Source organism: Paroedura picta, chromosome 1, assembly GCF_049243985.1.
Source record: "Paroedura picta isolate Pp20150507F chromosome 1, Ppicta_v3.0, whole genome shotgun sequence".
In the NCBI taxonomy this organism is placed as follows: Eukaryota; Metazoa; Chordata; class Lepidosauria; order Squamata; family Gekkonidae; genus Paroedura; species Paroedura picta.
The window spans coordinates 73,753,669-73,780,739 of NC_135369.1; the positions used below are offsets into that span (position 1 = coordinate 73,753,669).

At 42.2% G+C, this 27,071-nt stretch overlaps 1 protein-coding gene across 2 annotated transcripts in view; it reads left to right on the forward strand.

The window, feature by feature from the left end:
• XPO5 (exportin 5) overlaps positions 1-27,071 on the forward strand; it is a 57,541-nt gene that overhangs the window by 25,870 nt on the left and 4,600 nt on the right. For both annotated transcript variants that reach the window (XM_077342754.1, XM_077342762.1), the window contains 15 exons: positions 1,820-1,909; positions 2,360-2,559; positions 3,116-3,215; positions 5,107-5,288; positions 10,838-10,938; positions 11,386-11,482; positions 13,134-13,270; positions 13,913-14,010; positions 14,598-14,644; positions 16,029-16,123; positions 23,412-23,474; positions 24,036-24,118; positions 26,197-26,304; positions 26,478-26,615; positions 26,755-26,919. In XM_077342754.1, the coding sequence (XP_077198869.1) occupies positions 1,820-1,909; positions 2,360-2,559; positions 3,116-3,215; positions 5,107-5,288; positions 10,838-10,938; positions 11,386-11,482; positions 13,134-13,270; positions 13,913-14,010; positions 14,598-14,644; positions 16,029-16,123; positions 23,412-23,474; positions 24,036-24,118; positions 26,197-26,304; positions 26,478-26,615; positions 26,755-26,919 (1,704 nt within the window). The remainder of the gene's footprint in view (positions 1-1,819; positions 1,910-2,359; positions 2,560-3,115; positions 3,216-5,106; positions 5,289-10,837; positions 10,939-11,385; positions 11,483-13,133; positions 13,271-13,912; positions 14,011-14,597; positions 14,645-16,028; positions 16,124-23,411; positions 23,475-24,035; positions 24,119-26,196; positions 26,305-26,477; positions 26,616-26,754; positions 26,920-27,071) is intronic.

Consider the following 27,071-nt stretch of genomic DNA (forward strand, 5'->3'; position numbering starts at 1 on the left):
TGTTAATGGCTCTAGACAAAGAGTTAATGGGCTTAAGCCGGATGGCTACTGGGTGTCAATGGGGCTATCTGTAAGTGTTTGAGGAAGAGATTCCCCTGGCAGACAGGCTTAAGTCAAGAGACAAAGAGGTATGCCCAGGGTCCCTGGGGCATACTGGCTAGAACCAAATCACTCTATCAGTAGTACAATGTGGGGGGGGGGTCGAGAGTAGGACGTGGAGGCACCTGGATTTCAAAACCTGTAGCTGAGAACAAGCCTGGGCTTGTCCTGGTTCCCAAGATGGAGTCTGCTCTGACATTGCCTTGCCAGAGTGACTTGGTCTGTCCTGTGTCTAGCTTGCTCCCAAGTCTAGACTGTCGCGCTGCGCTATTGGTTAAGGAGTACAGTGTGCCAAGTCATAAGGCAGGGATCCTGCCATGCATAACAGGACAATACTAAAACTAATATCACAAAGACTAGAAAATCATGATACCCAGATTCTTGGCTCCTCTAACAACCGTGTATGTTCTCCCTGTTTCTGGGATATTCCCATAACTTACAAATCAATGCCCATGTATCTCCAAATTTTGGAGACACACCAGTTAAGAAGAGCATTTCTAGTAGCTCGCTTAAACATCTTTCCCTCAAATGTCACCCGAGGTAGATTTTTGAAGATCCCTCCTCAGGAGAGATACTGTTTATATGGATGTAGTGTCCCTGACACGTTGTACCATATACTTCTGGTGTGTCCAAGTTTGAAGTATATCGTTGCTCGTTAGCTAATTATCTGAAGAAATTGAAATTCAGCTGTGTTAATGAGAAATTGGATTAAAATGATACGAAATGTGAGGGACTCAGCAACTATTATAAAGTAGCAAAGTTTTTACTGGCAATTTTAAATGAATTTTTTTTACAATAGATTTTACATCTGGAACTGTTTGAAATTTTCATTTTATGCTTTGCAGTTTTATGCCAATAAAGGCACTCTGAATCTGAATCCTATAAGGCGGTGTGTTTGACATGTGCAACAAAAACAGATTTTACATTGGGCACAAAGCAGGCATTCTCAGATTTTAGAAACCCAGGGACCACAATTTTAGAATCATAGAGTTGGAAGGGGCCATTCAGGCCATCTAGTCCAACCCCCTGCTCAACGCAGGATCAGCCCTAAGCATACTAAAACATCCAAGAAAAGTGTGTATCCAACCTTTGCTTGAAGACTGCCAGTGAAGGTTGGATACACACTTTTCTTGGATGCTTTAGTATGCTTAGGGCTGATCCTTTTGCAATTCTTTTGCAAATTCTTTTGCAAATCCCTAAAACTTTCTCTGTTCCCTCACCAGAACCTGTCATGATATGAGTCTTTCATTTGATAGCCTTCCTCCATAGTGTCCCGCAACCTGCTGTCCATGGAGGCCTTTGTCATCCAGGGTCCTCAAAATAATGCAGTGAAAACTGTATTGGATACACTGCTCTTTGTATTCTACTTTCTCTGCACATACACACTCCCCCACTCCCCATTGTCAGAGGGAATCTTGTTAAGAGCACCACTACCATCTGAAGTCCAGGAGGCAATCAAAGCCTTCAAGGTGCTAGCCACATATATTTAGAACTCTTTGCCAGACCATTCCCTTGTGCTGGTTCTCTGCTGTCTTTTCCAAGGATGGTAATGATGGAACTGTGTTAAGGATGCTTTTCATCTTTTGAAACTGGTCTGAGGATGGTATCTTTTTGTTACATATCTGAATATGACCTACAGGTAAATGAAGCTCTAATTTTTAGATCCTCTGAAGCTTAAAATAAAATGCTACCTTAAAATTTTGTTGATTTGTTTTTCCAGGCCCCAAGAACTCGTGCAGTAAAAAATGTGAGAAGACACGCCTGCTCTTCAATCATAAAGATGTGTCGGGATTACCCCCAACTTGTTCTGGTACTTAATTGGACAGCACTGTTCCTGGGGGATTTGGAAGTTATTACTGCTTGTGATTTAAAGCTCCCTGTGATCAGTGTGTTTTTTATTGCTACATTATAGCAAATCAAATTTAACTAATTCTCTGTGTGTGTGTATGGTAACATTGATCTGCCTTATGCTGAGAGCAGATATGGAGGAGATAGGAAAATGTAAATATATAGAGTAAGTATAAGATTCAGAGTGAAAACTTGAAATCTAAAATGGTAGCTATGGAAAACAGCTATGGAGAACTTAACTGGATCACATGAGTAACTTCCATGTGATAAATGTATGGTGCAGAAAACTCAGTTGTGACCCTGTCTTCAGAGAAGGCAGTTACTTCTCTCCACATTTTATATGGGATATGTGCAGGCAGTAAGTCTGTTTTGGATTTTTCTGTTGACTGACCCTTGCATCTGTTTCTTCTAGCCAAACTTTGACATGCTATATAACCATGTGAAGCAGCTGTTATCCAATGAGCTGCTCCTGACTCAGATGGAGAAATGTGCGCTAATGGAAGCCCTAGTCCTTATCAGCAATCAATTCAAAGATTATCAGCGGCAGAAAGTTTTCTTGGAAGAGCTCATGTCTCCTGTTGCTACCCTTTGGCTGTCTGAAGAGATGAAAAGGTGCAAGAACATTGACCATTTTTCTGGTGTTTTGTTTTTTTACCATCAGGTCACGGCTAACTTAATGGCAATCCCATAGATTTTTCAAGGCAAAAGACATTCAGATGTGGTTTTCTATTGCCCGGCTGTCTTAATCCTAATATTCCCATCCAAATACTAACTAGGGCTGATGCAGCTTAACTTCTGAAAGTTGACAAGATCAGGCTAGTCTAGGTTATCCAGATCAGCCTCTAACGCAGCACAGAGCAAAAATTTACAGACCTAAACAAGGCAGTGGTGCAGGCCAGTCATGTAACTAGTTGTGTTCTGTTGTGTTTTCTCTCAACCATTGCAGATACCCTATTAATATGGTAGTCTAGCATATTTGTATCTTTAAAGAAACACAGCAAGTAAATATATTTTAGTGTTAAGTGACGGTAATAGCTAATGACTGCCTTTTCCCCCACAGCAGTTATTTGGGTCAATGGACATTTATTAGTACTAAAGAATAGACATTTGCCACTCTTAACTCTCTTGTCTTATTTTCTCTGTTTCTGTGTGTGTATGTGTGGGTCAGAGTCTTGATGAATCCTGAAGATTTTATCCGCTATGTTGGTGCTGATAACAAAATAGCAGATCCAATCATGGAAGATCCCTGTGGTCTTAACCGTTCTAGAGTAAGTAAGAACCGTCTGACAAAGTCAGGTTGTTACAAGGAAGGGCCGGACGTACTGTAGACACTTTCTTCCACAGATGAATAGGCTTCACTATTCGTTTATTCTGCAAAATATATTTTATTGAAATATATTGAAAATACTCTAAATATGTATCTCATTCTCTGATCATAGTCTGAAATATGCCAATTCTTTGGACAGAAAGGGTTCATATTAGATATTTGGCTGATTCCTCTTGCAAGGAAGGGCATTCAATTTATTGTGGCTTTGGTTCCATGACAAAACACATTTCTTCACAAAAGCTTTTACACACGACCTGGTATTGCCAGATGCTCACCTAGGCCATTAAAAGCTTTCATATTGCAGAGTGTAAGACATATGCATATTGCATATTTCATATTGCAGAGTGTACTAAAAGACATCAGCATAGTAATATTAAATCTTCCAGTTTTCTCCCCCTACTTCCCACCTTCCTGGTATAATCCAGGCCTACTGCACTGATGAACTTAGCACTTCTGTACCATTGTGTTTTGGAAAAGCACAGTAAATCCTGTAGGATTAGTAATCTTCAAGAAATGAAGTTCTTAAAGAGAGGTAAAGCAGAGCAAGTACATTAGGGATGCTTTGTTCAGATTTCTGCAATCCCAGTCCTATTATATTGCTTATTATTAGATGCCTCATTCTGTTGACTATATTTGACTTGCACTGTATAAGCCATTTTGAGTCTCAATGAGAAAGGCAGATTATAAATTATATAAATGTAGATTTTTAGTTTAAGGTGGGAAACAATGACCGTTTTCGTATGAAGGAGTAAAACGTGCATGGCCTCCTGCTTGCAAATGCAGAATAGTAAACCTTGTGTTTGCAGCCCTCCTCCCACATTTTCCCTCTGCCCTGTTGCGGCCTTTTGTCTCCCAATGAGGCTGCAATGGAAAGCAACACGAACTTCTCCCTCTGCTCCTTGGCTTGTCAATCACAGCAAGCCACCAATCACAGCACTTCTGCGTTGCTATGCGTAATGCCACAACACAGATGCATTTTTAATAAAAATCAATGCTGCTGCGTTGCTATGGGTGGATTTCTGAGATGCTGAACATGGTAACTGGAGCCCAAAAAGTCATTTTGCATAAGTGGTTGGCTTAAAAGCAAAGTATTTAGACTACTGTATGATCAGGAGAAGGCTGCTTGATCACCCCCCGCCCCCCTCTTTCCCAGCTCATATCTCACCTCTAGAAAACACAAACGTGACTGTATTTGCCTGCTTGAGTTGTGAGAAGGCTGGACATGGCAACTGAAACTCAAAAAGATTTTTTTTGTAAACAGTTGGCTGAAAAACAAAGTGCTCAGACCCCTGTATGATCAACAGAAGGCTGCTTGATCACCTGCCCCCCCCCCTTCCCAGCTCATTCCCCACCTCCAGAAAACACAAACAGGGCTGGGTTTTGCATGCCTGATCCCAAAAAGACTGTAGATACTTGGCAGGACATTTTATTTTACCTTTGACAATGTAGCTTTATGGTTGCGTTGCAACGTAGACTGTGCCATTTTTTAATTACTCAGAGCAGGAAAGGGAGAAGGGAGGGGCAGGTCCCGAGGCAAATCTGGGCAAAACTCAAACCAGCCCCTGGAAAGCCTTGGGATACAGGCAACATCATTTAGAAGGGGCTCTTAAACCTACCAGCAACCAGAGGCTGTCCAGGGGTAGATTACTCATGCGGAAACTGTCAATATATGTGTTGTCAGATGTTCATCACACTTGATCCTGCATGCACATGTGAGCATGTTTTTTTACTAATCAAAAGTTGTTCTCCAAAGAAAAATGACTTTTTCAATCTTTTGTTCACTTTCTCCCACACTTAGAAATTTCTCTTGACGTCTGTTTGTTTCTGTATAGATAAGCTTTTGTGTGTACACCATTCTGGGAGTTGTAAAACGTGCACGTTGGCCCACTTCACTGGAAGAGGCAAAGGCTGGAGGATTTGTGGTTGGGTACATGCCTAATGGCAATCCTATCTATCGTAATCCTTGCTCTGTGCAGGTCCTGAAACTTCTTGACAACTTGCTTGCTCTCATAAGGTGAGTCCAGGTCACATGATCCTGGTCTTGTAGTGAAAATGCTGAGAACAGTTCTCCCATTAAAGCCCTTGCTAAGGAACTTATGTATTGCATGGAAGGAGATGAGAAAACAAGTTCTAAATTCTGTCCTGCCTTTTGAACTGGAGCTGTTTGGTGTAGCATAGTGGGTAGGCATTGGTTAAAAATTTCCAGTCATGCTGAACCTCCTTGAGCAATTTTAGGCCAGTTGTTTACTCTCAACCTAACCTACTTCACAAGGAGGTTGTTAAGATGAAATGGGGGTAAGGGAAATTATGCACACCAACCAGACCATGGGGCTAAAATGGAAGAGATGAGAATAATCCACTAAATCCTGAGCTCTTTGAAGAAGGATGGGATAAAAAACAAAAAAGATTCTGATAGGTTGGTTTCTTCCAATTATAAGGGTAAAATTAAATGCATCTTTTCACACATAATATTCTTGACCTTCCTTCAGAGCTTCCAAACTGCCTCTGCCCTTTACTGGTGTGAAATTTCTATCTTCTTTCCAAATATCATTTTAAGCTTCATGCTCTTTCTCAAGTGCTGAGCTCATTTTAGTACAGAAAGTAAAGTGTTCTCTCCTGAGAGAGGAATTGCCGGTGATAGTGGGGGCAGACACATTGAGGCTCTTTCTTAGCCTCTGGAGTCTTTATTTGCCTTTTGTCTTGTGGGGGAAATGATGCCATGAGATCTCCACTATAGGGTTCAACCAAATGCAAAAAGTATTGCCTTTGGGGAAAAATAAGAAGGGGGCTTTCAGATCAACCTAATTCACTAAAATTGATTTTGATGCAAGATTTATTAAAGTAAACAGGCTGAGGAGCAACCCTGATAGTCACAGTGCATGCTGAAGTAACTGCCATGAGTTGAATGCTTCCCCTGACACGGAGAATAAATGGGTCCTTTCTCGGAGAGGAAGCTAGACCAGATGAACGTGTGGACTGAGCTAGAATGATTGTGCAAAAGATCATCAGACACAGGAAATACATCAATCATTTAGTTCTAATCCTGATGCTATACAATGCACATTCTTTATTTAATGATGTCTTGCAATATTTACATGGTTTTGAAAGACTATTGTGATAAAGACCAAGAGCTACCAGACTTTTACATTAGCATCTCCCATATGTGAACTCCATCTGCCTTTTGTTAAATTCTGCAGCTTGAGTTGGTCTCGGTGCCATTCTAACTCAATGGGCATGTGACGCTCAACCCCATCTGTATAGCCATTTGAAGGTTCCTGGTCTTTTTTCAGGGGTGTTCTGGGTACAGAGCTAGAGATCCAGACTTGATGGTTAGGCATTGCTCCTTATCTGAAGTTATGCTTTAGGTCAGGGGTAGTCAAACTGCGGCCCTCCAGATGTCCATGGACTACAATTCCCAGGAGCCCTTGCCAGCATTCGCCAGCGAATTATAGTCCATGGACATCTGGAGGGCCGCAGTTTGACTACCCCTGCTTTAGGTACTTCCTATTTTAAAAAGCCATTATTACTTTTTGAAATAAACAAAAATTGCAAAACTACTCCTGATAGCCACTCTGTAAGAGTTTCTAGCCACTTCTGCACATCTAGTGGATGAAGATGGAAATGTGCTGGGAGATGTTTGAGAAGATCGTATGGGCTGTATGTAGCTCTTCAGACTGGTGGCAAGAAACTGCATTTTTTTTCTTTTTTGGATGGAAAAAATTATTACTTGGATATAAAAGCTAGAAACCAGAATAGGTTGGGTTAAAACCTTTCTTCCAGATATGTTATTTTTAACATAATGATTCAAGATACTGTATTGCCTGCATTGTACCTTGTCTGAGTGGGCATCTCTGAGTATATAGTGCTGTCCTATACTAAATCAGACCATGATTTCTCCTTGGCTTCTGTATCATTTACTAGGACTGGTTTCCTAAGGTAGAGAAAGGGCTTTCCCAAAAGCAGATAACAGAGATCTCTTAACTGGAGATGCCAAAAAGTGAACCGGGGACATTTTGCAAACAAAAGACATGCTCTTCAACTGGTCATGGCTCCTTTTCCGTTTACAGTGAATTCACTTAGTGTTACTCAACTAAGTAATACATAATTGCACAATCCCAGAATTTGCTAGTGCCAAAGACTGGATTCTGAGAACTCTAAAAGCAACTAGGTAGCATTTGCACACCAAGCACTGTTATCATGATCACATCTGGAAAGATAATAACATCAAGCACATAGCTGCGCTTATTCTTCTGTGGGTTTCTTGCACGGTACTTTGTGCTGTAACAGATGAAGCTCCGGATACAGCTAATAGTCTGCATAAAGGTAAGTTGTGTGACAAGTTTTTGCTGAGCCATTGGGAAGGTGACCAGTTAATTTTTATATGGTTAACATGTAACAGCTTTAAATCAGTGCAAGCTTTTCAGTTTACAAAATCCATTGCTATATGGCAAGCTTCCTTTGTGATCTAACTTTCCTGTTGGCTGCCTAGTTGCATCTTGTTGGATGTTTCTGCAGGTTTCTCACCTTTACTCTTCTTACCCTTGATACTTCAACTTTTTAACCATCTGTCAGCTTTCCTTGTTCTATTGCAGTTTTCACTTCTTTTAGTGGACTTCTGAACCAGAATAATGGTACCTTCTGTCCTTTTGTGCAGAGTTCATGAAACACTTTGTGTTTCATCCACCGCTGTTCTTTGCAGTAGAACAAGGAACAAACACAGATTGTGGCTGCCATTTGACTGCTGTGAGTTAAGCTGGTCCAATTATGGTTTAATGATTGGCACTGCCCTATCCTTGTACATCTGAAAAACAAAATGAGAGACAGCAAGTTTTGGATAATGGTTAAAAAATGGGCAAGGGAGAGTAATTCAAGGGATGATGCTGTGCATTAAAAGAAAGCTTTTGGGAACTGCTGGAGACAACAGTAATGAGCTGTTGATGAGATTGGGTGACTATCTCTTCCCCCCCCCCTAACTTGGATCCAGACAAATGTTTCTGTAGGTGCAAGGAATTCCACCTGCAGACTATGATTCCCCCCTTCCCATTCCTGGTGGAAAGCAACCCCCAGGCCTGGGGTTGAGTAGCATTTGAGGCTGCTGGGGAAGGGAACAATCACAGTCCATGGGCATAAGTCTTTGTGGAAATATTAGCCTGGGACCAACTTCATGTATATCTAGGAAATCATTTTTGCCTCTTCTTAAAGAAGTCTACTTATAAATAATACTTTGTAGCATGCATATAGGGCCTTGTTAAAACACCCTCCACATTTGCATTCACCTTAAGTAGAGTGTCCTGGTAACTAATTTCCACCAAAGATGGTCCCTCAGTTAAATTCTGCATACGTGATTTTGCTCAATAAATAATTCCACTATAAGTTTAACGGATGTTAACAGTAGGAGTAGTAAGGAAACATGCCATGAAATATGGATAAGCTAACAAAATGCTGCTGTTGTGGTGAACCGAAGGCCCTATTGCAGCTCAGAAACCTCTCTCTGCTGGACCTCTGAGAAATTCTAAGAAAAGCTCATGCTATTTTTCAGTCATCAGGAAATGTCTTTAATGCTTGCTGCTGCTTGTGGTCAAGTCTCTTTTAGCCTCGCAAGTGCACTGCTCTTTGCTTGAGACACACTTCCCAGTGCTTGGTGTACTTTTAAAAGTTTCTGTCCATTACTATCTCACTGTCTTCATTTTTGACACGGGTTCAGAATATTGGGACTGTGTTCTCGTGCATCTCAAATCTAAACAACTGCTTTCAATGAGTGGTGCAGAATCAAGTGATAAGAGTTCTACAGTAAGAAGAAAGTGTTTATGTATAGAGAGGTGCATTTTTTTTCATTAAGCATATCTAGGAAGATGCTGACCACTACATTCCTTAAATTAGAGCAGCTAGAATATTCACCTTTTCTAATGTCATATTACTGACAGCTCCATCCCTGTAATCCTGAGTGTGTAAATGTGTATTGCAAGAAGGTTGGGCTGCGGCATCTACACCCTATAGCTATGCATTCCTTGCAGCCTATTTTATGTTTTATGTATTTACCCCATGATGTTATATGTAAACCGCCCAGAGCCATATGGAAGGGTGGTATAAAAATCTAATCTAAATAAATAAATAAAATATTCTGTGGAAGTCAGTTCGGGAAAACCCACCCTGCCTTAAATTGTGGGTCAAAAAGTTAGAGCAATAAAGTTTGAAAGCCATATTGAAACAGATTAAAAAACTGCAAAGAAAAGCAGTTTGAAAACAAAAAATGTCCTAGCTGATGCTGTTGTTGGGCTCTCCAAAAGGCGATTTGGTTATCATGCTGGGAAGTGCAAGCCCTCTAGAGTGGCATTCTGCATACTTCTCCCAGTTGGCATTGTCTTGGGGGGATAACAGAAATGATTAGACAGTAAAGCCCCTAGTGTGGCGCGTAGAGGCTTAGCCAAAACTAGTCATTATTTGGTCTTCATAATACGATGCTTCTCCTTTTTTGCAGCCTCTGTTAGCACCCTTTGAAATGAATGGGCAGTTCACAACTATTGTTCCAGGCTCTCTGCAAGCTCAGGCAGACATCGCTGCATTGGTTGCACTTGGGTCACGTTCTTGAAGGTTTTCTTCACAAGTATAACAGCTAGAGACTTCTTAAAAAAAAAAAAGAAAGAAAGCTGAGACACTGGAAAGCAATTGAGAGGCCTGCCCCAACCGCCTCACGTCCTAGTCCTTTGTCCTCCCTGTATTTTCTCCCTCTGGGGAAATGCTGCTCTAGGGAGAGTTACTGAGTTGCCCTTGATCACCTCTAGCAGCAGGCACAGTGGCATTGCAGGTTTGGCGGAGGCTGCTGTGCTGTATGGCTGCTGAATTTGTGCTGTGTGCAGTTACCGAAGCCCTGAGTGGAGGTCTGAGGTCTCAAAGGAGAGAGGTAGGTGAGACAGAGACCCTTTCCCCCCACACTCAGATGTTACATCTACCTGGTGGGGGACCCTGCTGTTTGGCCTGGATGGCAAAAGTGAGGTCACCCTTGGCTGAATGGGGGTCCCTCCCTGGCTGTGGTTAATACAGCCCCTTTAGGAGGGGGCATCTTGCTGCCACACAGTCACTTATAGCATGTGGCATATTGCCAAACTGCTCCATTCATCCAGTGCCGCCTGCCATTCTAGGGACTGTGACCCATCCTTAGGGGGGCAGTGTGTGTTTTAGAGGCGAGGCAGCTTTTCCTCTGCAAGCCAGTGGGAGCAAAGAATCTTGCAAGAAATGTAATCTGCCTGTGGGTTATGAGGCCTTTTTCTGACAGTGGCCTCCTCTTGTGCATTGCAGCCAGCAGTCCAAAGGGCTGAGATGAGGTGACCTGAGGGTAACTGTTGTGGGGGCAGCTGGTACCCTCTGCACAAAGTGGAGTCTTCTCCATGTCCCAACAGATGAGTGTTTTTTCTTGGTAAGGAAGGGGGATCCCATGCACAAGTGCTTGGTCTCACCTTCCTCATCGCCCGACACAGGAGCTGTTTACAAGCTGAAGGCAATTTCCCACTGCCAGATGGCTAATGGGCCAAATTGGTGACACTGTAACTCCGTGTTCTCTTCCAGGACCCACAACATTCTGTACATGCCGGAGATGGTGGCTAAATTGGGGGAAACCTTTGCAAAGGCCTTGGACATGCTGGAAGTTGAGAAGAATGCCATCTTAGGTAAGGATCCATGTATAGTGTTTTCATGCACTCTTGATCTTACAAATCCATTTCAAAATGCAGGAGCGGTTTTATGTTCAGTAAGTATGCTCTGAGTCTTCATACAACAGTCAAATGCTTCAGTTTTCTAAATCACTGGTTCCTAAAAGCTCAGAGTTTTCCCCAAGAAGTCGCACAAAGGTCCCAGAGGTTTGACTTCCTGCTTGCACCTTGCCTGGTGTGCGTAGGGGGCAGAATCCCCCCCTCACTCATACACACACACACTCACTGCATTGCAGTGCATGATACCTCAATCTTCTGTTGGGGGGGTTTCTGCAAGTTTTTGTTCCCCTGTAAATGCTTCCAGAACAGTATTGTTTTGTGATTCCCACTAGTGATTAGTTTTCCCAGTAGCGAGTTTCTGCATTTCCGGTGGTGACTTTGCTGATACTAGCTTCTCCTTCCTAGGCCTTCCACAACCTCTTCTGGAGCTTTATGATTCTCCTGTTTACAAAACAGTATTGGAAAGAATGCAAGGTTTTTTCTGCACCTTATATGACAACTGGTAAGGCCCTCAGTGGTTTCCAACAGTACTTTATTGATGCATACATAATCTGGAGATGACTTTGTTTTTTATTCTACAGACTAGTAATAAAGCCCATTTGTAAAAATGGGCATGTGGAGGCTGGGGGCATGGCACCCATGGGTGCAAGGATGGGGCTCGAGGAGGGGCCTGCGGTGCCCCCCGGGCCCTGGCGAGGTGGGTGCGTTGGGGAGGTGGTGGGAAGCGGGCCAGCGGTGGAGGGGAGAGAAAGTGATGGGGTAGGGTTGGGAACCTGGGGCAGTTCTGGCGGCAAGCGGGGGAGCGTTGGGGCGTGCGAGGCAAGGCACAGCAGGCGTCGCGGTGGAGATGCGGGTCAAGGGAGGGCCTGTAACGGGGCAGGGCATGGCTCGCCCAGGGCGCGGCGAGGGGTGGGCGTTGGCGTGGTGGCGGGAGACAGGGTGGCAGTGGAGGGGGAAGGGAAGGCATTGGGGAGGGGTGGGACTCAGTCGCAGCTCCCCTGCCTACCGTCGAAGTAGCGTCGACGGAGATCATCCAGGCAGCAGGCGCTGCGGCGGAGACGCAGGGCAAGGAAGTGCGTGAGGAACGCGAAGCTGTGGGCGTGCGCAGCAGGGCGCAGTCAGCGGCGTGGACGGGGGAGCCGGCGCAGGCGGGCGTAGGCGGGGGCGAGGCGCAGGTGGGCGCGTCCGCGGGCCGCTGGGCATAGCAGCGACATTGGGGAGGCTGGAGGCGGGCCCCAACGGAGTGGCGGACGGGGGAGGAAGCGAGAGAAGTCGTCGGTGAGCGGCGTTCGGGGAGGCGGGTGTCCCGGCGGTGCAGGAAAGGTAGTTGTGCGCACGGGGCAGCAGGGCATCCGTGGCGGAGTGGGTGGCTGTTAGAAGTGCGCCGTGGGGGTCGTGCTCCTTCCCCCCCCTGGGGAAGACGTTGGAGGGGGCGCGCAGAGGTGAGGACGTGTGGCTCGCTGGAGTGCAGAGCCGTAGACGGGCCAAGCAGCCAACAGGGAGGCGCGCAAAGCGCGCCTCCCAATTGGCCGCTTGGCCCCCGAGTGCCACTCAGAGGGACAAATCAGGAGCCACTTCACGGCTCCTGATTCACCCCTCCGAGTTTTTATCACGGACGGCGCCCGCCCCATTCTCCTCCCTACTTGCCCTTAGGGCTTTATTTCTACCGCTCCGCAGGAGCGGTTACAGATTCTTTAGTACCCAACTAACTAGAAGCAGAGAGAAATTCATCCAGTGAATTTGCATAGTGTATCACAACAGCGCTTTCTTTAGCGGGATATTCTGTTTTGTCAAATTTTGTTACACCCCATAATCCTTGTGAAAAAGGCCATTGCATTCTCTGTCCTAATCTGCTGATGCTTTTCACATTACATTAAAATGACAAACCTGTGTTTCTGTATTCCTAACAATGGAAACATGCATGATAACATTCTTCTCCTAGCTGCAAGAATAATAGAAATTCTTGGTTTTAGTAGATAAGTTATGGAATGGAATATTGCCATTTGCATTAGTGGTCAACAGTTTAGATGACACTAAAGAGATTTGCAAATTCATGGCTGATATATTAGTTCTGATAATGTAGCAGACTCCCCATTTATAGAGGTGGTATATTTCTGGTTATCAGATCCTGGATTGTACTGTTTGAATTGCAGCTTCCACATTCTGGGGAATGCCGGCTCATCAATGCAGCAAGATTTCTACACTGTCAATGGCCTAGCAGCTGAACTGCTTAACTCTGCCTTTGTTAGTCTTAACAATATCCCTGACTACAGACTCCGCCCTATGCTTCGTATCCTTTGTTCATAGTTTGTATGTTTATTCATTTGGAACCTACCATTCTTGCTGAAACTCAGGATGGATTACACAATACAACTCAGTCAAAATGGGACCCCAAGCCTTTTGACCCTGCAGGAACCTTTGAAATTGTGCTGCAGGGGAGGCAGAGCCAAACACAAAATGTCAGGGAGTGAGGTTATTAATTAACTCTTGACAGTAACTCTTAAACATTTGAGGCAGAAGCTTTATTTAACACGATGCCTTTTTAAATGAACACATTCTTGAAACATATTTGCATACACAGCTTACCTTTAGCCATGCAGCAAAGATACTTCTGCTGTGGTGGCCACTTTCTAAAGCTGTGTTGGGCGAAAGCCCCACCTGTTCCAGTCCACTTTCTAAAACCTTGGCAGGCATCACAAAAGAAGCTGAAGGGCTTTGTGTCAGTAGGATATTTGTATCAGGAAGATGTTGATAACATAAGAGAAGCTATGTTGGATCACACCCATGCCCAGCCAGTTCAAAACCTAAGGGTCATCTGGAGATTTACCAGTGGAGCCAGCTGGGTGACACAGCACTGGAGCTGCCTCAGTGTGGAATCGTAAAACTTGATGTTCATGTGTGCTGCATAACTTCTTTAACTGGCTCTATACAGGTGTGTTTGTGAAGCCATTGGTCCTCTCTTGCCCACCAGAACACTATGAAACTCTTCTCTCTCCTATACTTGGCCCACTCTTCACCTATCTGCATATGGTAAGGAAGGGCAGAACATGCACATGTGTGTGATTTGTGTAATTAATAAATAAATAAATAAATAAATAGTACAGGTCAGCATTTCCATGCTGTTCTTAGGCTTGCTTTTTATATGCAGTCCTTTCACCAAGGACCTCAGAATGGGAACTGGCCCAAATGCACAGCAAGTTTCATAACTGGAAACAGATTCTAACCTGGGCTATCGACACCCAAGACCAAAACTAGAATCACTGTGGCACAGTACTACAGCCCAATAATGGGCCTAGAAGCATCAAACTATGTGTTCATTGCCTGGTGGAATCTCAGAAGTGTGCGGAGGCTATAACTGTGGATTTTCAAGTGGTGGTGGTGGGGGGTGTACTTTTATGCTATTATTTGCTTATCTGTTGGGGAAAAACAGAAGCAGCTTGGATTATGTAAATTGATGCTCAGTTCCATAATTTATACAGGTTACAGAACACAGTTTTTATTCACATAGCATTTGGGGTGCCTCGAGAAGCTGTTTAATACAAACCATGCATGCCACTGAGTGTATGCCATTGGTTATTTCATGCCATTTTGTGTTGCTTTTTTTCTTCCTCTGACAGAGGCTGTCCCAGAAATGGCAAGTCATCAACCAACGGAGTCTGCTTTGGTAAGAGTGAGGGCTTAATCAAGATGGAAGCTTCAAGCAGCAGTTTTCCCCCTGTTTTTCTGTTTACCCTTCCACTGTTGGTCTACAACAGTTTCTCCCAGGATTGTATTAAACATCTGAAGGAGGTATTCAAACTAAGTGGGAATTGAAAAATGCCTCTCTCTGGACAATGCTTCTGGAGTTACCAGTTTCCTGGCTCTGTGGTTGGGTTAGGTCACAGTAGCTGCTAACTGTGATGCAACTTGTTCTCCAGCCTTTTGGGGCTTGGCAAAAGAAATGGTCTTTGTCTTTAACGTGTCTTTTAGATTGAACTTTTGTAATGTCCAAGTGCCAAAAAAAACAAAACAAACTGCAGCATCTCCCTGTGAAGATGGTGGTGTGAGAGCAAACAAAATGGTGCGAGTAGGGAGGGAGACTTAGTCAGACACCCTTGGAGCAAACCAAGTCCCAGTGGTACTGCCAGTACCTCAGGAATTCACTTGACTCAGCTGGTGGGTGCACAAGTCTGGGAGGCAGTGACATGTGTAAGCCATACCTGTTGCCTTCTTCCACACCACTGGCCCCAGTAGTTTTGCCAGTGCCTGAGTAGTTCAGGCAGGGATCTCATCCTGAGTTCAAAGAAATACAGTCTAGTGTGTCACCGTTGGCAATGTGCCAAAGGCTGCCTAACTTATATAGATTTATTACAAGTATGGGCATGACCCAAAATCCAAAAACCCCAGGTAAATAACCCAGGCTTTGGCTCGCAAACCAGGGGTTGTGCAAGCCGCTTGCATGATCCTTTAACAACCCTCTACCTGATTTCTGAATTTGGCTGGGGTCAGGCATGTCTGCTGCTGGCATTCTGCATTCAGCTCAGCATATAGGCTGGTGCACTGATTACTGTTTAAAGAAGTGGCGTGAGAGTTGACATCTGCAGCCCTGGAAACAGGCAGCCCTGACCACCAATCAGAGAGCTCCCATTCTGCTTTATGGAAGCAGAATTCCAAAGGCAGCTTCTCCCGGGTATTGGGTTCCCAGAAAAAGGCTTGTGGCAGGGAAGATCTGAGTGGAAAAGGAATCTCTGCCCCCACTCAGACTGGAGAGGTAGCTTCTGCTCCTAGAAACCATTTTAGTCAGGCCATTTTGTTTTCCCCCCACTTCTGTAGGGAGAAGCAAAATGTACCCGCCTGAAATGGGAACACCCCAAACCAGAAATTTTCCAGTCTGTACCCATCCATAATATTAAGTTTTCCTCCCACAGTAAAAAAGTGTAGAAAGCTTCTAAAAAGTCTTCCAGGCTTGAAAGCTACAATTCTCCCAGGGTTAAGGCTTATTAGTATCAGCTGGTTTCCTTAGGTTTATATTGTAAACATCAATTCTGACATCATCTCTCTCCCATCAGTGATGAGGACACAACTGATGACAATCCAGAATCCCAAGAAATGTTGGAGGAACAGCTGGTCAGACTGCTCACCCGAGAAGTCATGGACTTGATCAGTGAGTAAAAGTAAAAGGTTGCATGGAAAGCCTGAACCATCACAGAGGACCACAGAGCCTGTGGTAATGTTTATACTGGAGTCTGCAGGATCACTGTTATTTAAGGGGGTTCCACAGACATAAGTGATTGTAGATTTGCTTTTCATATCCTCAGAGACTTCCCATTCTTGTCAAAGCATTCCTCTATCAGCTTCTGGGGTTTTAGTGCAAATCCTGGCTGAGATATAGATATGTCACTGTTAAAAGTGATTTAACATATTCTATACATGTTCAATGGCTCTATGCAAAATATCTTGCCTCCAAACTTATACATTGGACTTCTAAAATTATTTCTTAGGGCAGAGCAAATAGGGTTTCAGAAGGGATATACTGCCTGCACTGTCTTAGCTTTTAAAGCCAGAAATATATGAAATCTAAGAGGGGCAAATTATTTTTGTTTCCTTTATTGACCTAAAATCAGCCTTTGTCACAGTCTCCAGAGAGAAACTCTGGATAAAATTGGCTAATCTAACATAGACCAGCATCTACTATTTCTATTAAAACAGCTCCATCATAACACTTCTATTTTGATAAAGTTAATGGCCATCACCCCCTTAGTTGGCAAAAGACTCACTCTGCTTCTTTTATATGCTGATAACACAGTAATCTTGTTTAGAACTCAAGTGGGCCTAATTCACTACCTTCAATCATTTACAGATTACTGTAGAGGCAATCAACTAAAAACAAATTTTGAAAAAACTAAGATCATGGTTTTTGCAAAGACCCACTACAGGTTTCTCTAGAAAGTAAATGGTAATCATATAGAACAGGTAAATCACTACAAGTACTTAGGCATAAACTTTACTTACAACAACAGATGGGCAAACCATAGAGAAAATATCAAAACTGCAAATGGCCAATTATCTCTTTTAGCCAAGTTTTACCACCAAAAAGGTAACCAAAACCTTCCAGCAGCCCTTAGAATCTATAACATTAAAATAATTCCTCAGATTTTTTATGAAATTCCAACGTGGATGGAAACATTTAACAGTAAATTAGAAAACATCCAATGTTCCTTTCTCAGAAACCTGTTAGGAGTCCCAAACTGTGTGGCAAATCATACACTTGTTGCAGGATTTGGCCAACAGTCCTTCAAATATTGGTTAAAAATTCATTTCCATGCACAACCAGGTAGTCTGCTGATTAACCTTTTTTTTTTTTTTTTGCAAAATTTTTATTTTATTTTCCAAGATTAGGATAATGCAATACAGTAATCTACATTATTGATACAGAAAAAAGTAGGTTATGCTCTTCATTTGATACACTTAATTCCCCGTTTCAATCCCCTTTTGATTTATTTTCTTAGATAATTCAGATAAGGGCCCCATTGTTCTTGGAAGGCCTCTTCTGTTCTTCCATTGGCTATCAGTGTCAGTTTGGCCATCTTGGCAAAGTCAGCTAGTTTATTCAGCCAGTCTTCTATCGAAGGTAATTCTTGCGTTTTCCATTTCTTGGCCAATTCTAATCTTGCTGCCGTTGTCGCATAGAAGAATAAACTTTGTGTATGAGTTGGGAGGCACTGCGGAGGTACACTTAATAACATAGATTCGGCTTTCATAGGAAATCTAAGACCCCACATTTTCTGCATAATAGTGTGTGTTTTTGCCCAGAACTTATAAACTTTTTCACATCTCCACCACATATGAAAGAAAGAACCTATTTTGTCATCACATTTCCAGCATTTGTTTTTACAGTTTTTAGCAATTTTGGTGTCACATACCACCTATAAAACATTTTATACCAATTTTCTTTAAGTATTTGACTATTAGTATACTTAGGTATTCTAGACCATACTAATTCCCATTGTTCAATTGTCACATTTGTCTCAATATTTTGCATCCATTTAATCATACATGGCTTAACCCATTCCATTTCTGTCTCATACCTTAATAGCAGTTTATATATTTGGCCCTGCAAATGCGGCTTATCTTGGATTACTAAATTTTCAAATTCTGGTATTGGAGCCTCTAGATTTACCGGTTGTTGAAACTCTGCTTTAAATCTAGATAACAATTGGTTATACTCTAACCATTGAATTTCTACTCCTTCTTTCTTTATTGTTTGCATATCCTTAAACTTGCCGGTCTTTGATATTAAGTCTTTGTACTGCAGACAAGTCAGCCTTTTCTGTTGAGCTTTACCAAAATATGCTTCAATTGGCGATTTCAGTGTTGATGGTGCTGGAGATAGTCTTTTATTGTATCTTGACCATACGTTCAAATGTCCGCTGGTCCAGGTGTTTGTTACTGCTTTTTGTTTTTGTTTTCCTGCTGGCCATAGTCTTTCATGAAAGCTGTTACCCATGGTTTTTCTTTCAAATACCAGTTCTCTTGAATGCGGTTTCCATACCCAGTCCACTATATATGTAAGTGCTGCTGCGTCTTTGTATAATTTTAGATTAGGAACACCTTGACCTCCTCTCTCCTTCACATCTTGAAGTATTTTAAAAGCAACTCTTGGCCTTTTTCCACTCCAGATAAATTTATTGATCACCGATTGCCATTTTCTCAGCATTTTCTCCTGGATCTCTATTGGTAGCATTTGAAACAAAAAGTTAAATTTAGGCAACAAGTTCATCTTGACCGTGGCCATTCGAGCCGACCAGGACAGTTTCAACTCATTGCTGATTAACCTTTGATTGATCCTAACTCTCTTAACCGGTTAAATAAAATGTCACAGAAACTTCAAAATATGTATCTGGACATCTCAACACTTAGCATGAAAGAAGAAAGGGTTATACTAAAATTAATCTCACAGAGATTAGAAGATCAGGATGTTCAATTATTAGGTTCTTCTACTAACAGCGTATGTTCTCCCGATTTATTTATTTATTTATTATATTTCTATACCGCCCTCCCCGAAGGCTCAGGGCGGTTTACAGAAAACAGGAAAAGATACAGATAACATATGGTAACAGGTGGTAACAGTAATAACATTTCTGGAAACCATGCCTTTGTATCTCCAACTTTGGAGGTACAGCCATTAAAAAGAGCATTTCTGTTAGCTCACCTAAACATCTTTCCCTCAAACATCACTCAAGGTAGATTTGTGAAGATCCCTTCTCAGGAGTGACACTATTTGCATGGGTGTAATGTCCCTGACATATTATATCACATACTCTTGTCATGTCATACGTTAGCTCTATATCATCACACTTTAGCTGAATATTGGAGTAACAGATCTTTCTGTGTTGACAAGAAACATGGAATTAAAACTATAGTAAGTGTGAGGGACACAGCAATAATTGTAAAAGTAGCTAAGTCGTTGCTGGCAATTTTAAATGAAAATCTTTCCATGATGGAATCTGTAACTAAAACTGTTTAAAATTTCATTTTTATGCTTTGCCATTTTTATGCCAATAAAGGTACTCTGACTACATGTTCAGTGGATTTTTTTTTGTAATGATTTTTTTTATTTTCATAAAGATAGAAATATAGGATGCAACACGAGTTATTGATACAAAAAGCAGTAAATAAAATATAATCATCATTTGAAAATATACGACCCCACATTGACTCCACAGTGATATAAACGTTTGCCCAAAACTCTAAGAGCCATGAGTCTAAGAGCCATCCACATTTCCACTACATTAAAAAAAAAAAGGCCTGTTTAGATATACAAAAGAAAAGTTATTATTAATCAACTTACTTGAGAGATCGTAGACCTCAAGTTAACTGCTTGATACAATCTAAGAGCTATCCTGGCAGATATTTCTAGGTTTAAGTTAGATGCTTAACATTAAACATTTCTTATGGAACAGTATGAGTTTTGGCCCTGTATCAATACCCTGATGAAGGGAGAGGAAAGTAGGGCTTTGCCTTAAAGATGTACAAAGAAAAAAAAATTACAAAAGGATTTCATAATTTCTCCTTATCCTTAATACAGATACATCTACAAACCATTTATACTTGACCCATTCTAAGAGCCATCCTGACAGGTATAAGTTGAGAGCTTTGCATTTTCTACAGATCAATATGAGCTTTGGCCCTATAACAATACACCAATAAAAAAAATAAGGGGGGAAAGTCCCATTTTATATTTCCAACACTAACGATTATATTACCTATATGCCTACTAAGGAAAAGAAACAAGAGAGAAAAAAGGCACTGCTTCCCCTTTTTCATAAAAATAGCAATGTAGGATACAGTATATGTTGTTAATACAGAGAATAATAAGATTTCCAGGTTTAGATTAAATGCTTAACATTAAACATAGAACAATATAAGCTTTCAGTCTTCTATAGCTTCTCCTTATCCTTAATTCTTATACATCTACAAAACAATTTATACTTGACCCATTCTAAGAGCCATCCTGACAGGTATATTTTCAGATTTAAGTTGAAAGCTTAACATTAAACATTTTCTACAGGTCAGTGTAGGCTTTGGTCCTAGAACAATACACTAATAGAAGAAAGAAAAAATAAGGGGGGAGAACCCCATTTTATATTTCCAACACTAATGATTATATTACCTATATGCCTACAAAGGAAAAGAAACAAGAAACAAGAGAGAAAGAGACACTGCTTCCCCTTATTCATAAAAATAGAAATATAGAATACAGTATAACATTAAACATAAAACAATATGAGCTTTCGGTCTTCTTAAGGGGGTCTCATCTCGAGGCTTGCTACATCTTGTCGTTCCCGTAGACTTATATTCTGTCCCATTGGCCTTTGGCGTAGAAAGTGCAGTTGTACTCTTTCCTGCAGAATATGCATCGATAAATCTTGAGGCCGTTGCACCTCCTGGACTCCAGTATCAATACAATTTTCCCCCCAAAGAGCTCCTTTAAATCGGTTACTTTCACTGCAGATCCATATTTCTTTTGATTGATTTTTGTACACTGTTGCTTTGAGATGGCTGTATGTCTTTTTAAAAAGGGTGCCCTTATCTGGGCTGCAGAACTCTGGCATCCCATTTTCCGTCTCCAGAATTTCAGATTTCTCTTCTACTGTTGGTTTTCCACCTTGTTTAGAGCTGTCATCAGCCACTGTCATTGATCCATCATTCCTGTTAAAGACTTCTTCCTTGGCATCTTGGATCTCCTTGAAGATATGAATTTCAGATTTCTCTTCTGCTGTTGGTTTTACACCTTGTTTAGAGTTGTCATCAGCCACTGTTGTTGATCCATCATTCCTGTTAAAGACTTCTTCCTTGGCATCTTGGATCTCCTTGAAGATATGAATTTCAGATTTCTCTTCTGCTGTTGGTTTTCCACCTTGTTTAGAGCTGTCATCAGCTACTGTTATTGATCCATCATTCCTGTTAAAGACTTCTTCCTTGGCATCTTGGATCTCCTTGAAGATATGAATTTCAGATTTCTCTACTGCTGTTGGTTTTCCACCTTGTTAAAAGCTGTCATCAGCCACTGTTATTGATCCATCATTCCTATTGGAGACTTCTTCCTTGCCATCTTGGATCTCCTTGGAGATATTTTTGACCAATTCATCTATAAATACTTTGTAATCTTGGGTTTGTATCTCTATTAAATGAGCCAATCTTTTTAACATAGACATGTTTTTGACTTTTAAAAAAACCGGCCTCAAACAATTTTACAAGTGGCCAGTAGAGGTCCTCTGTTTTATCCTCTGGCATGTGACGTATTGAAGTCAGTTAAGGCAGGTATTCTCGTGCTGGCACAGAGTTCTCGTGAGATCTTCCCATTCACAGCTCTTATCTCTTATTTCCGAAAACCAAAACAATTACAATAAGAGCTTTTGCCAATTAATTCGAGTTGATTTGAGTCCTTCTGCTTATTTAGGAGAATTAGCCTGCCTCATAACGAGGTGGCTTCGGGCAGACCAGAGTAAGAGGAGGGGGGAAACAAAGGGCTTTGATGCAGGAAGAGAGACGGAGAAAAAAAAAACAAGAGATACTTGCAGTAAATGATGTTTTGGAACTCAGCCGATGTCCTCCCCTCAGTTCAAAACGTTCATTTGTGGTAAATCATCGTGTAGGGTTGAAGCAGATACTTTAAGATTAAAGAAAGAAAAGAAAGTCCGAGATAGAAAATGGCAGTCGTCCTCTGGACCTGGAACGCTGACAGCCTATAATCTGGGGAGATATACTCCCTAAAGGATTGGAGACGGCCCCAAGAACTTCCTGGGTAGAAAGGTGAGGTGGGGTTTGCGTACCCCTCCTCTTTTCTGCCAATTGCTTGCGGAATTGACCCCTGTCAGGCTTCAGAGATAGCAGAGCAAATGCCCTGCCACCCTCTCAGGACGACATCTTTAGCCACACCCCTTGTGGATTTTTTATTAACTGTGAGATTTGAAAAAAATATCTATTATAATAAGATTGGAATTTGAATACAATGCTTCTTGTCTGCAAAGCCTTTTGAGTATGTATCCAGTAAGCGATTTCTTAATATTTAGTTGCTCTTTTTGTTGGGTTTTTCTTCTGCTTTGGGTTAGTTGAGGACATTTTCACCCCTTCATTCATTTGCTTAGGCAATACACCCAAACCACACAGTGGCGTAGGACTGTTTGATTTGTTTTTTGGCACACTCTCAGATCACACATGATAATGACAGGTGTTAACAGAAGTACTACCATTTATGATGGTACCATGTAAGATCTTAGGCTGTATTTTGAAATCTGGCTTGGAATCCTTTACCATATGCAGGAGTATCAGAGGTACTGACTTTTTATTGGATAAACTGACAAGGAAGATCTCTCCACAGACATAAAATCTTAAAGCCACAAGTCAAAATAATTGCCAGGTGAGGTCAGAATCTGAACTGCTTGGCTTTGACTGCTGAGTCCTAGTTTTATAAGTAATAATTCAATCCTAAACTACTCCTACTATGGACTGTGAAAGGCCTCTTTTGTGGTTCCAGAGTAGGCTTGGAAGACTTAATGTTCTCTTAAAGGGATTTAGAGTAGCCTAAATAGCCTGACTAGCCTGATCTCATCAAATCTTAGAAGCTAGGCAGGGTTGGCCAGGGTTGGGAGACCACCAAGGGTCAGTGGGGTAGTTATGTAGAGAAACCACCTCTTCTCATCTCTTGTCTTCAAGAACCCAGTGAGGGATCGCTGTGAGTCAGCTGTGTCTTAACAGTGCACAATTATTTAGAGGAATTTAGCATAATTGCAGAAATTACTCCTCTTCAAATTTGTTTCAGTTCTCTAGAGGAAAAAGTCCAGGTCACACATTGCAGAGGAGGAACAATATGCTTTGCCCTGTGGAAAATGTGTAATGTCTTGTACTGATTTGCTGCTGATGTCTCTTTTCCTCTGATGTATTTGCAGCTGTATGTTGTGTCTCAAAGAAGGGTGCTGAGCAGAATAATGCTGTTACTGCAGATGGAGATGGTGGGTCCTAAAATAATGTATTCTTTCTGCTTAACTTGTAAGACCTACTACAGGAATCATTACTTCTTACATGTATAAATCAATCTTGGCTATCTCTAGACTTGTCTTTTATTGTATACCTCATGTTTTATGAATGAGATTTCCAAAGTTTTGAGTTGCAGTAGTCAAGAGAGCCCTTTGCATGGAGTGCTCAGTGTATGGAATCTGGTCTATGCTATGGGGTCATAGTGCACATTCTAGCGCATACAGTAATACTGGAATATGAGCTATACATGTCTCTGAGAAGACTGGGTATGTTCAGAGTTCCACCTGTGCTGGGACTACAGTGAAGAAATGGCTTTCTTCCTGTACAAATGCCTTCAATTAGAATTTTTCTGTAGTTTTGCTAAAGAATAATGGACATCTTGCAAGTGGATCCCACAGATATGTGTGGGAAGGTGGGAAAAACAAGTGTTGCTCAATGAGTGCTGCCTTTTTAGCTCGGCTCAGTTGCTTGTTCCTCGGTTTGTCTGTCTTCTTTGCCATCGAAGAATGTGTTCATGTTGCTATTTTACTTATTAGATGAAGAAATGATGTCCACTGAGGTGACTCCACCATCCAGCTCTGAGCTCACTGAACTGGGCAAATGTTTGATGAAACAAGAGGTAAGAAACTGAGCTTCAAATCTGCCATGAGTGTAGGTGTGTTCATCTTTAAAATAATAACTTCTTTCAGGTGAACCTCAAGAAAAATCAGAGGTGGAAAGTTGAGTGGAAATTGATTTTTGGATCAGACCATAAGGTATTGTTAATTACCCTCAAGGCCATATACAGTCTGGGCCCTGAGTACCTGAAGGCCTGCCTCTCCGCCTACACTCCCCAGAGAGCATTGTGCTCTACAAACTCCAACAAGCTGGTGATCCCTAGCCCCAGTGAGGCTCATCTGGCCTCGACCAGAACCAGGGCTTTCTCTGTCATGGCTCCCACTTGGTGGAATGAACTCCTAGAAGAGATCAGGGCCCTGCCAGAGCTAAAACAATTCTGCAGGGCCTGCAAAATAGAGCTTTTCCACCAAGCTTTTGGTTGAGTCCAATGAAATAACATCAACTAGAGCCCCCAGAAGCCCCTCCCACTACCAGGTGTGCCCAGCAGATACAGCACAGGGCAACTCCTGATCTGGCAACACACTCAGTAAAAATTGTGCTACAGGTGTCCAGTTCACGGTTATACAGTTATAACATAATGTTAGTAATTAGTTCATAATTATAATGCATTCTCTGTACTGTAATGCGGGAACAACATGTCCCTAGTGTCCCTGCACCAGAAACCAACCAATGGGGAAATGCTTCTGGAGTTCTGGTCTTGCTGGGGGCCTCCTGACAGCCAGTGTGTGACACAGGGAATTGGACTACATGTGCCACTGACCTGATCCAACATGGCTTCTCCTACGTTCTGCACAGTTTGTACTTCTTTGAGATTCCCAGGTCCCTACTGGAGGTTGGCATCTGTAGCAATGTGTAAGTCAAATGTAGGTGGGAGGAACCTACCGTATTTGCCGGCGTATAAGACGACTGGGAGTATAAGACGACCCCCCAACATTTCCACTCAAAATACAGTACTATGGGCCACTATGGGCAGCTATGTCTGTCCCAACTGAAGTGCACCCGGCGTATAGGACGACCCCCCCACTTGGAGGCATGTTTTTCAGGGGGGAAAAGTAGTCTTATATGCCCGCAAATACTGTAATAGCTATGTCAATTCTGGTGACACAGGAAGAGATCTAGCAGCCCCACTTCCTGTGGTAGGAAAGCACCAGTGTGCATAGCATCATTTTAATAAAATAAAATGCTTGTTATATAAGTAGTTTCATTTTTGTGTGTGTGCAGTATACTAAATAGCAAACCCTGCCTTAGTAAAACAAGGAAGCATTCATCTCAACTGCTATAAAGCCCACCATCCCTGGGGGACCCTGGACTCCCATTTGGGAGTTACTGCACTAGAGGATGATATAGGAGGTTAGAAATAATGGTGAGTGTTTCATGGAGACAACTCCTGAAACACAGCTAATTGCTAAACAGCCAAAGCCTTAAAAGGCCCCCAAAGGTATATTAGATGACAGGGGACATTTCTGTCCTTCATTTTGTTTTGAAGATGAGATGCCAGTTCTGTAGGCAATAGGGTGGGGCAGGTTCTTCTACATCAGGGCTTACTGTCATGAAGCTTGACCCTATGTAAAGTCAAATTGTACCATGATGGTTACAGCTGTCCCCGGATTCAAAGAATATGAAGGGCTTTTTTGTCATTCCCATATAAAGACATTATCCAACCTGTGAAAACTCTGGAGGAACCATGAGGTATTATTTTTTTAAGAGAGATTTTTATCACACCCTAAGACTTGATTGCTACCAAGATACAATCTCTGCAGATTGCAGGATTCTTGTAACTCCCAAAGTTGTCCTTGGGTGCCCTACTGTCCTTATTGCTAGTTCCAAGTAGTCATTAGCACTGTCTCAAGATTTCTTGCTTATCTGTAATATTCATTTCGGCACTGGGTAGAGAATTGGCTCAAACCTTGTAAGGTCTTTCTTAATATACCTGGGTCTGTGCCAGAATTTTTGGTGGACAGCATTAAGGAAGATGGTGTGATCCTTTTGTTTGAGGCATACTCAGCATCATGGAATATTCAAGTCCTTCAAGAACAAGTCTTTTAAAGAAATCTGAAAAGGAAACCTTCCTTTTTCCAGAATATTGGCACTGCTCTGCTGATAACAGCCTTCACTTCCCTTTCCTGGAAGGATACCCTGTCCTGCCAAAGAACCACCACCCAACTCTGCTGGCCACTGCTCAAACAGGTACTTCATATGCAATCAAAATAAAATGTGTGGTGAGCTAACTATGGCTAAAAGTGGGTTATCCCTGTAGGTACTGCTCATAGTATGAAGGACGGCTAGCCACTGTCTCCTCCAGGAAGACAAGCAGGCCTGTCTTGAGTTATCATCTGGCTACATTGCTCTCTCTTCTATAGGTGCTCACTGGGACCTTGATCCCTGACGCAGTGACCTGGTTTTTCACAAGCGTGCTGAAAGGCTTACAGATGCATGGGCAACACGATGGCTGTATGGCAGCTCTTGTTCATTTGGCTTTCCAGATCTATGAAGCTCTGGTAGGAAGAAGGCTACTGGCAGCTTTGTTTATTAATCGTGATCAAGCACTGAGTCAATTCCTATGTTCTTATGGGGGCAGGGGATCTGTTGCATGGCAATATCTGCTCTGGCAAACCTCTCCATCTTTGCTACTTGCAGCGTCCACACTATGCTGAACTGAAGACAGTGATGGAACAGGTTCCAGAAATTCAAACAGAATCCTTGGAGCAATTTGATTCTAAGTTGCTCAACCCTACACTGCAGAAAGTTGCAGAGAAGCGCAGGAAGGACCATTTCAAACGCCTAATTGCAGGTTGTATTGGGGTAAGTCTTGGTATTGAGCAGCAGAGAAATTCCCCTCCTATCTGTAAGAGAGACTGACTTTATCTGGATATCATTCATCGGTTATTAATCCTTGTACTAAGCTTTTAGAGCTTCTGCCTATCATAATGATAGATTCAAGTCGGTAGCCGTGT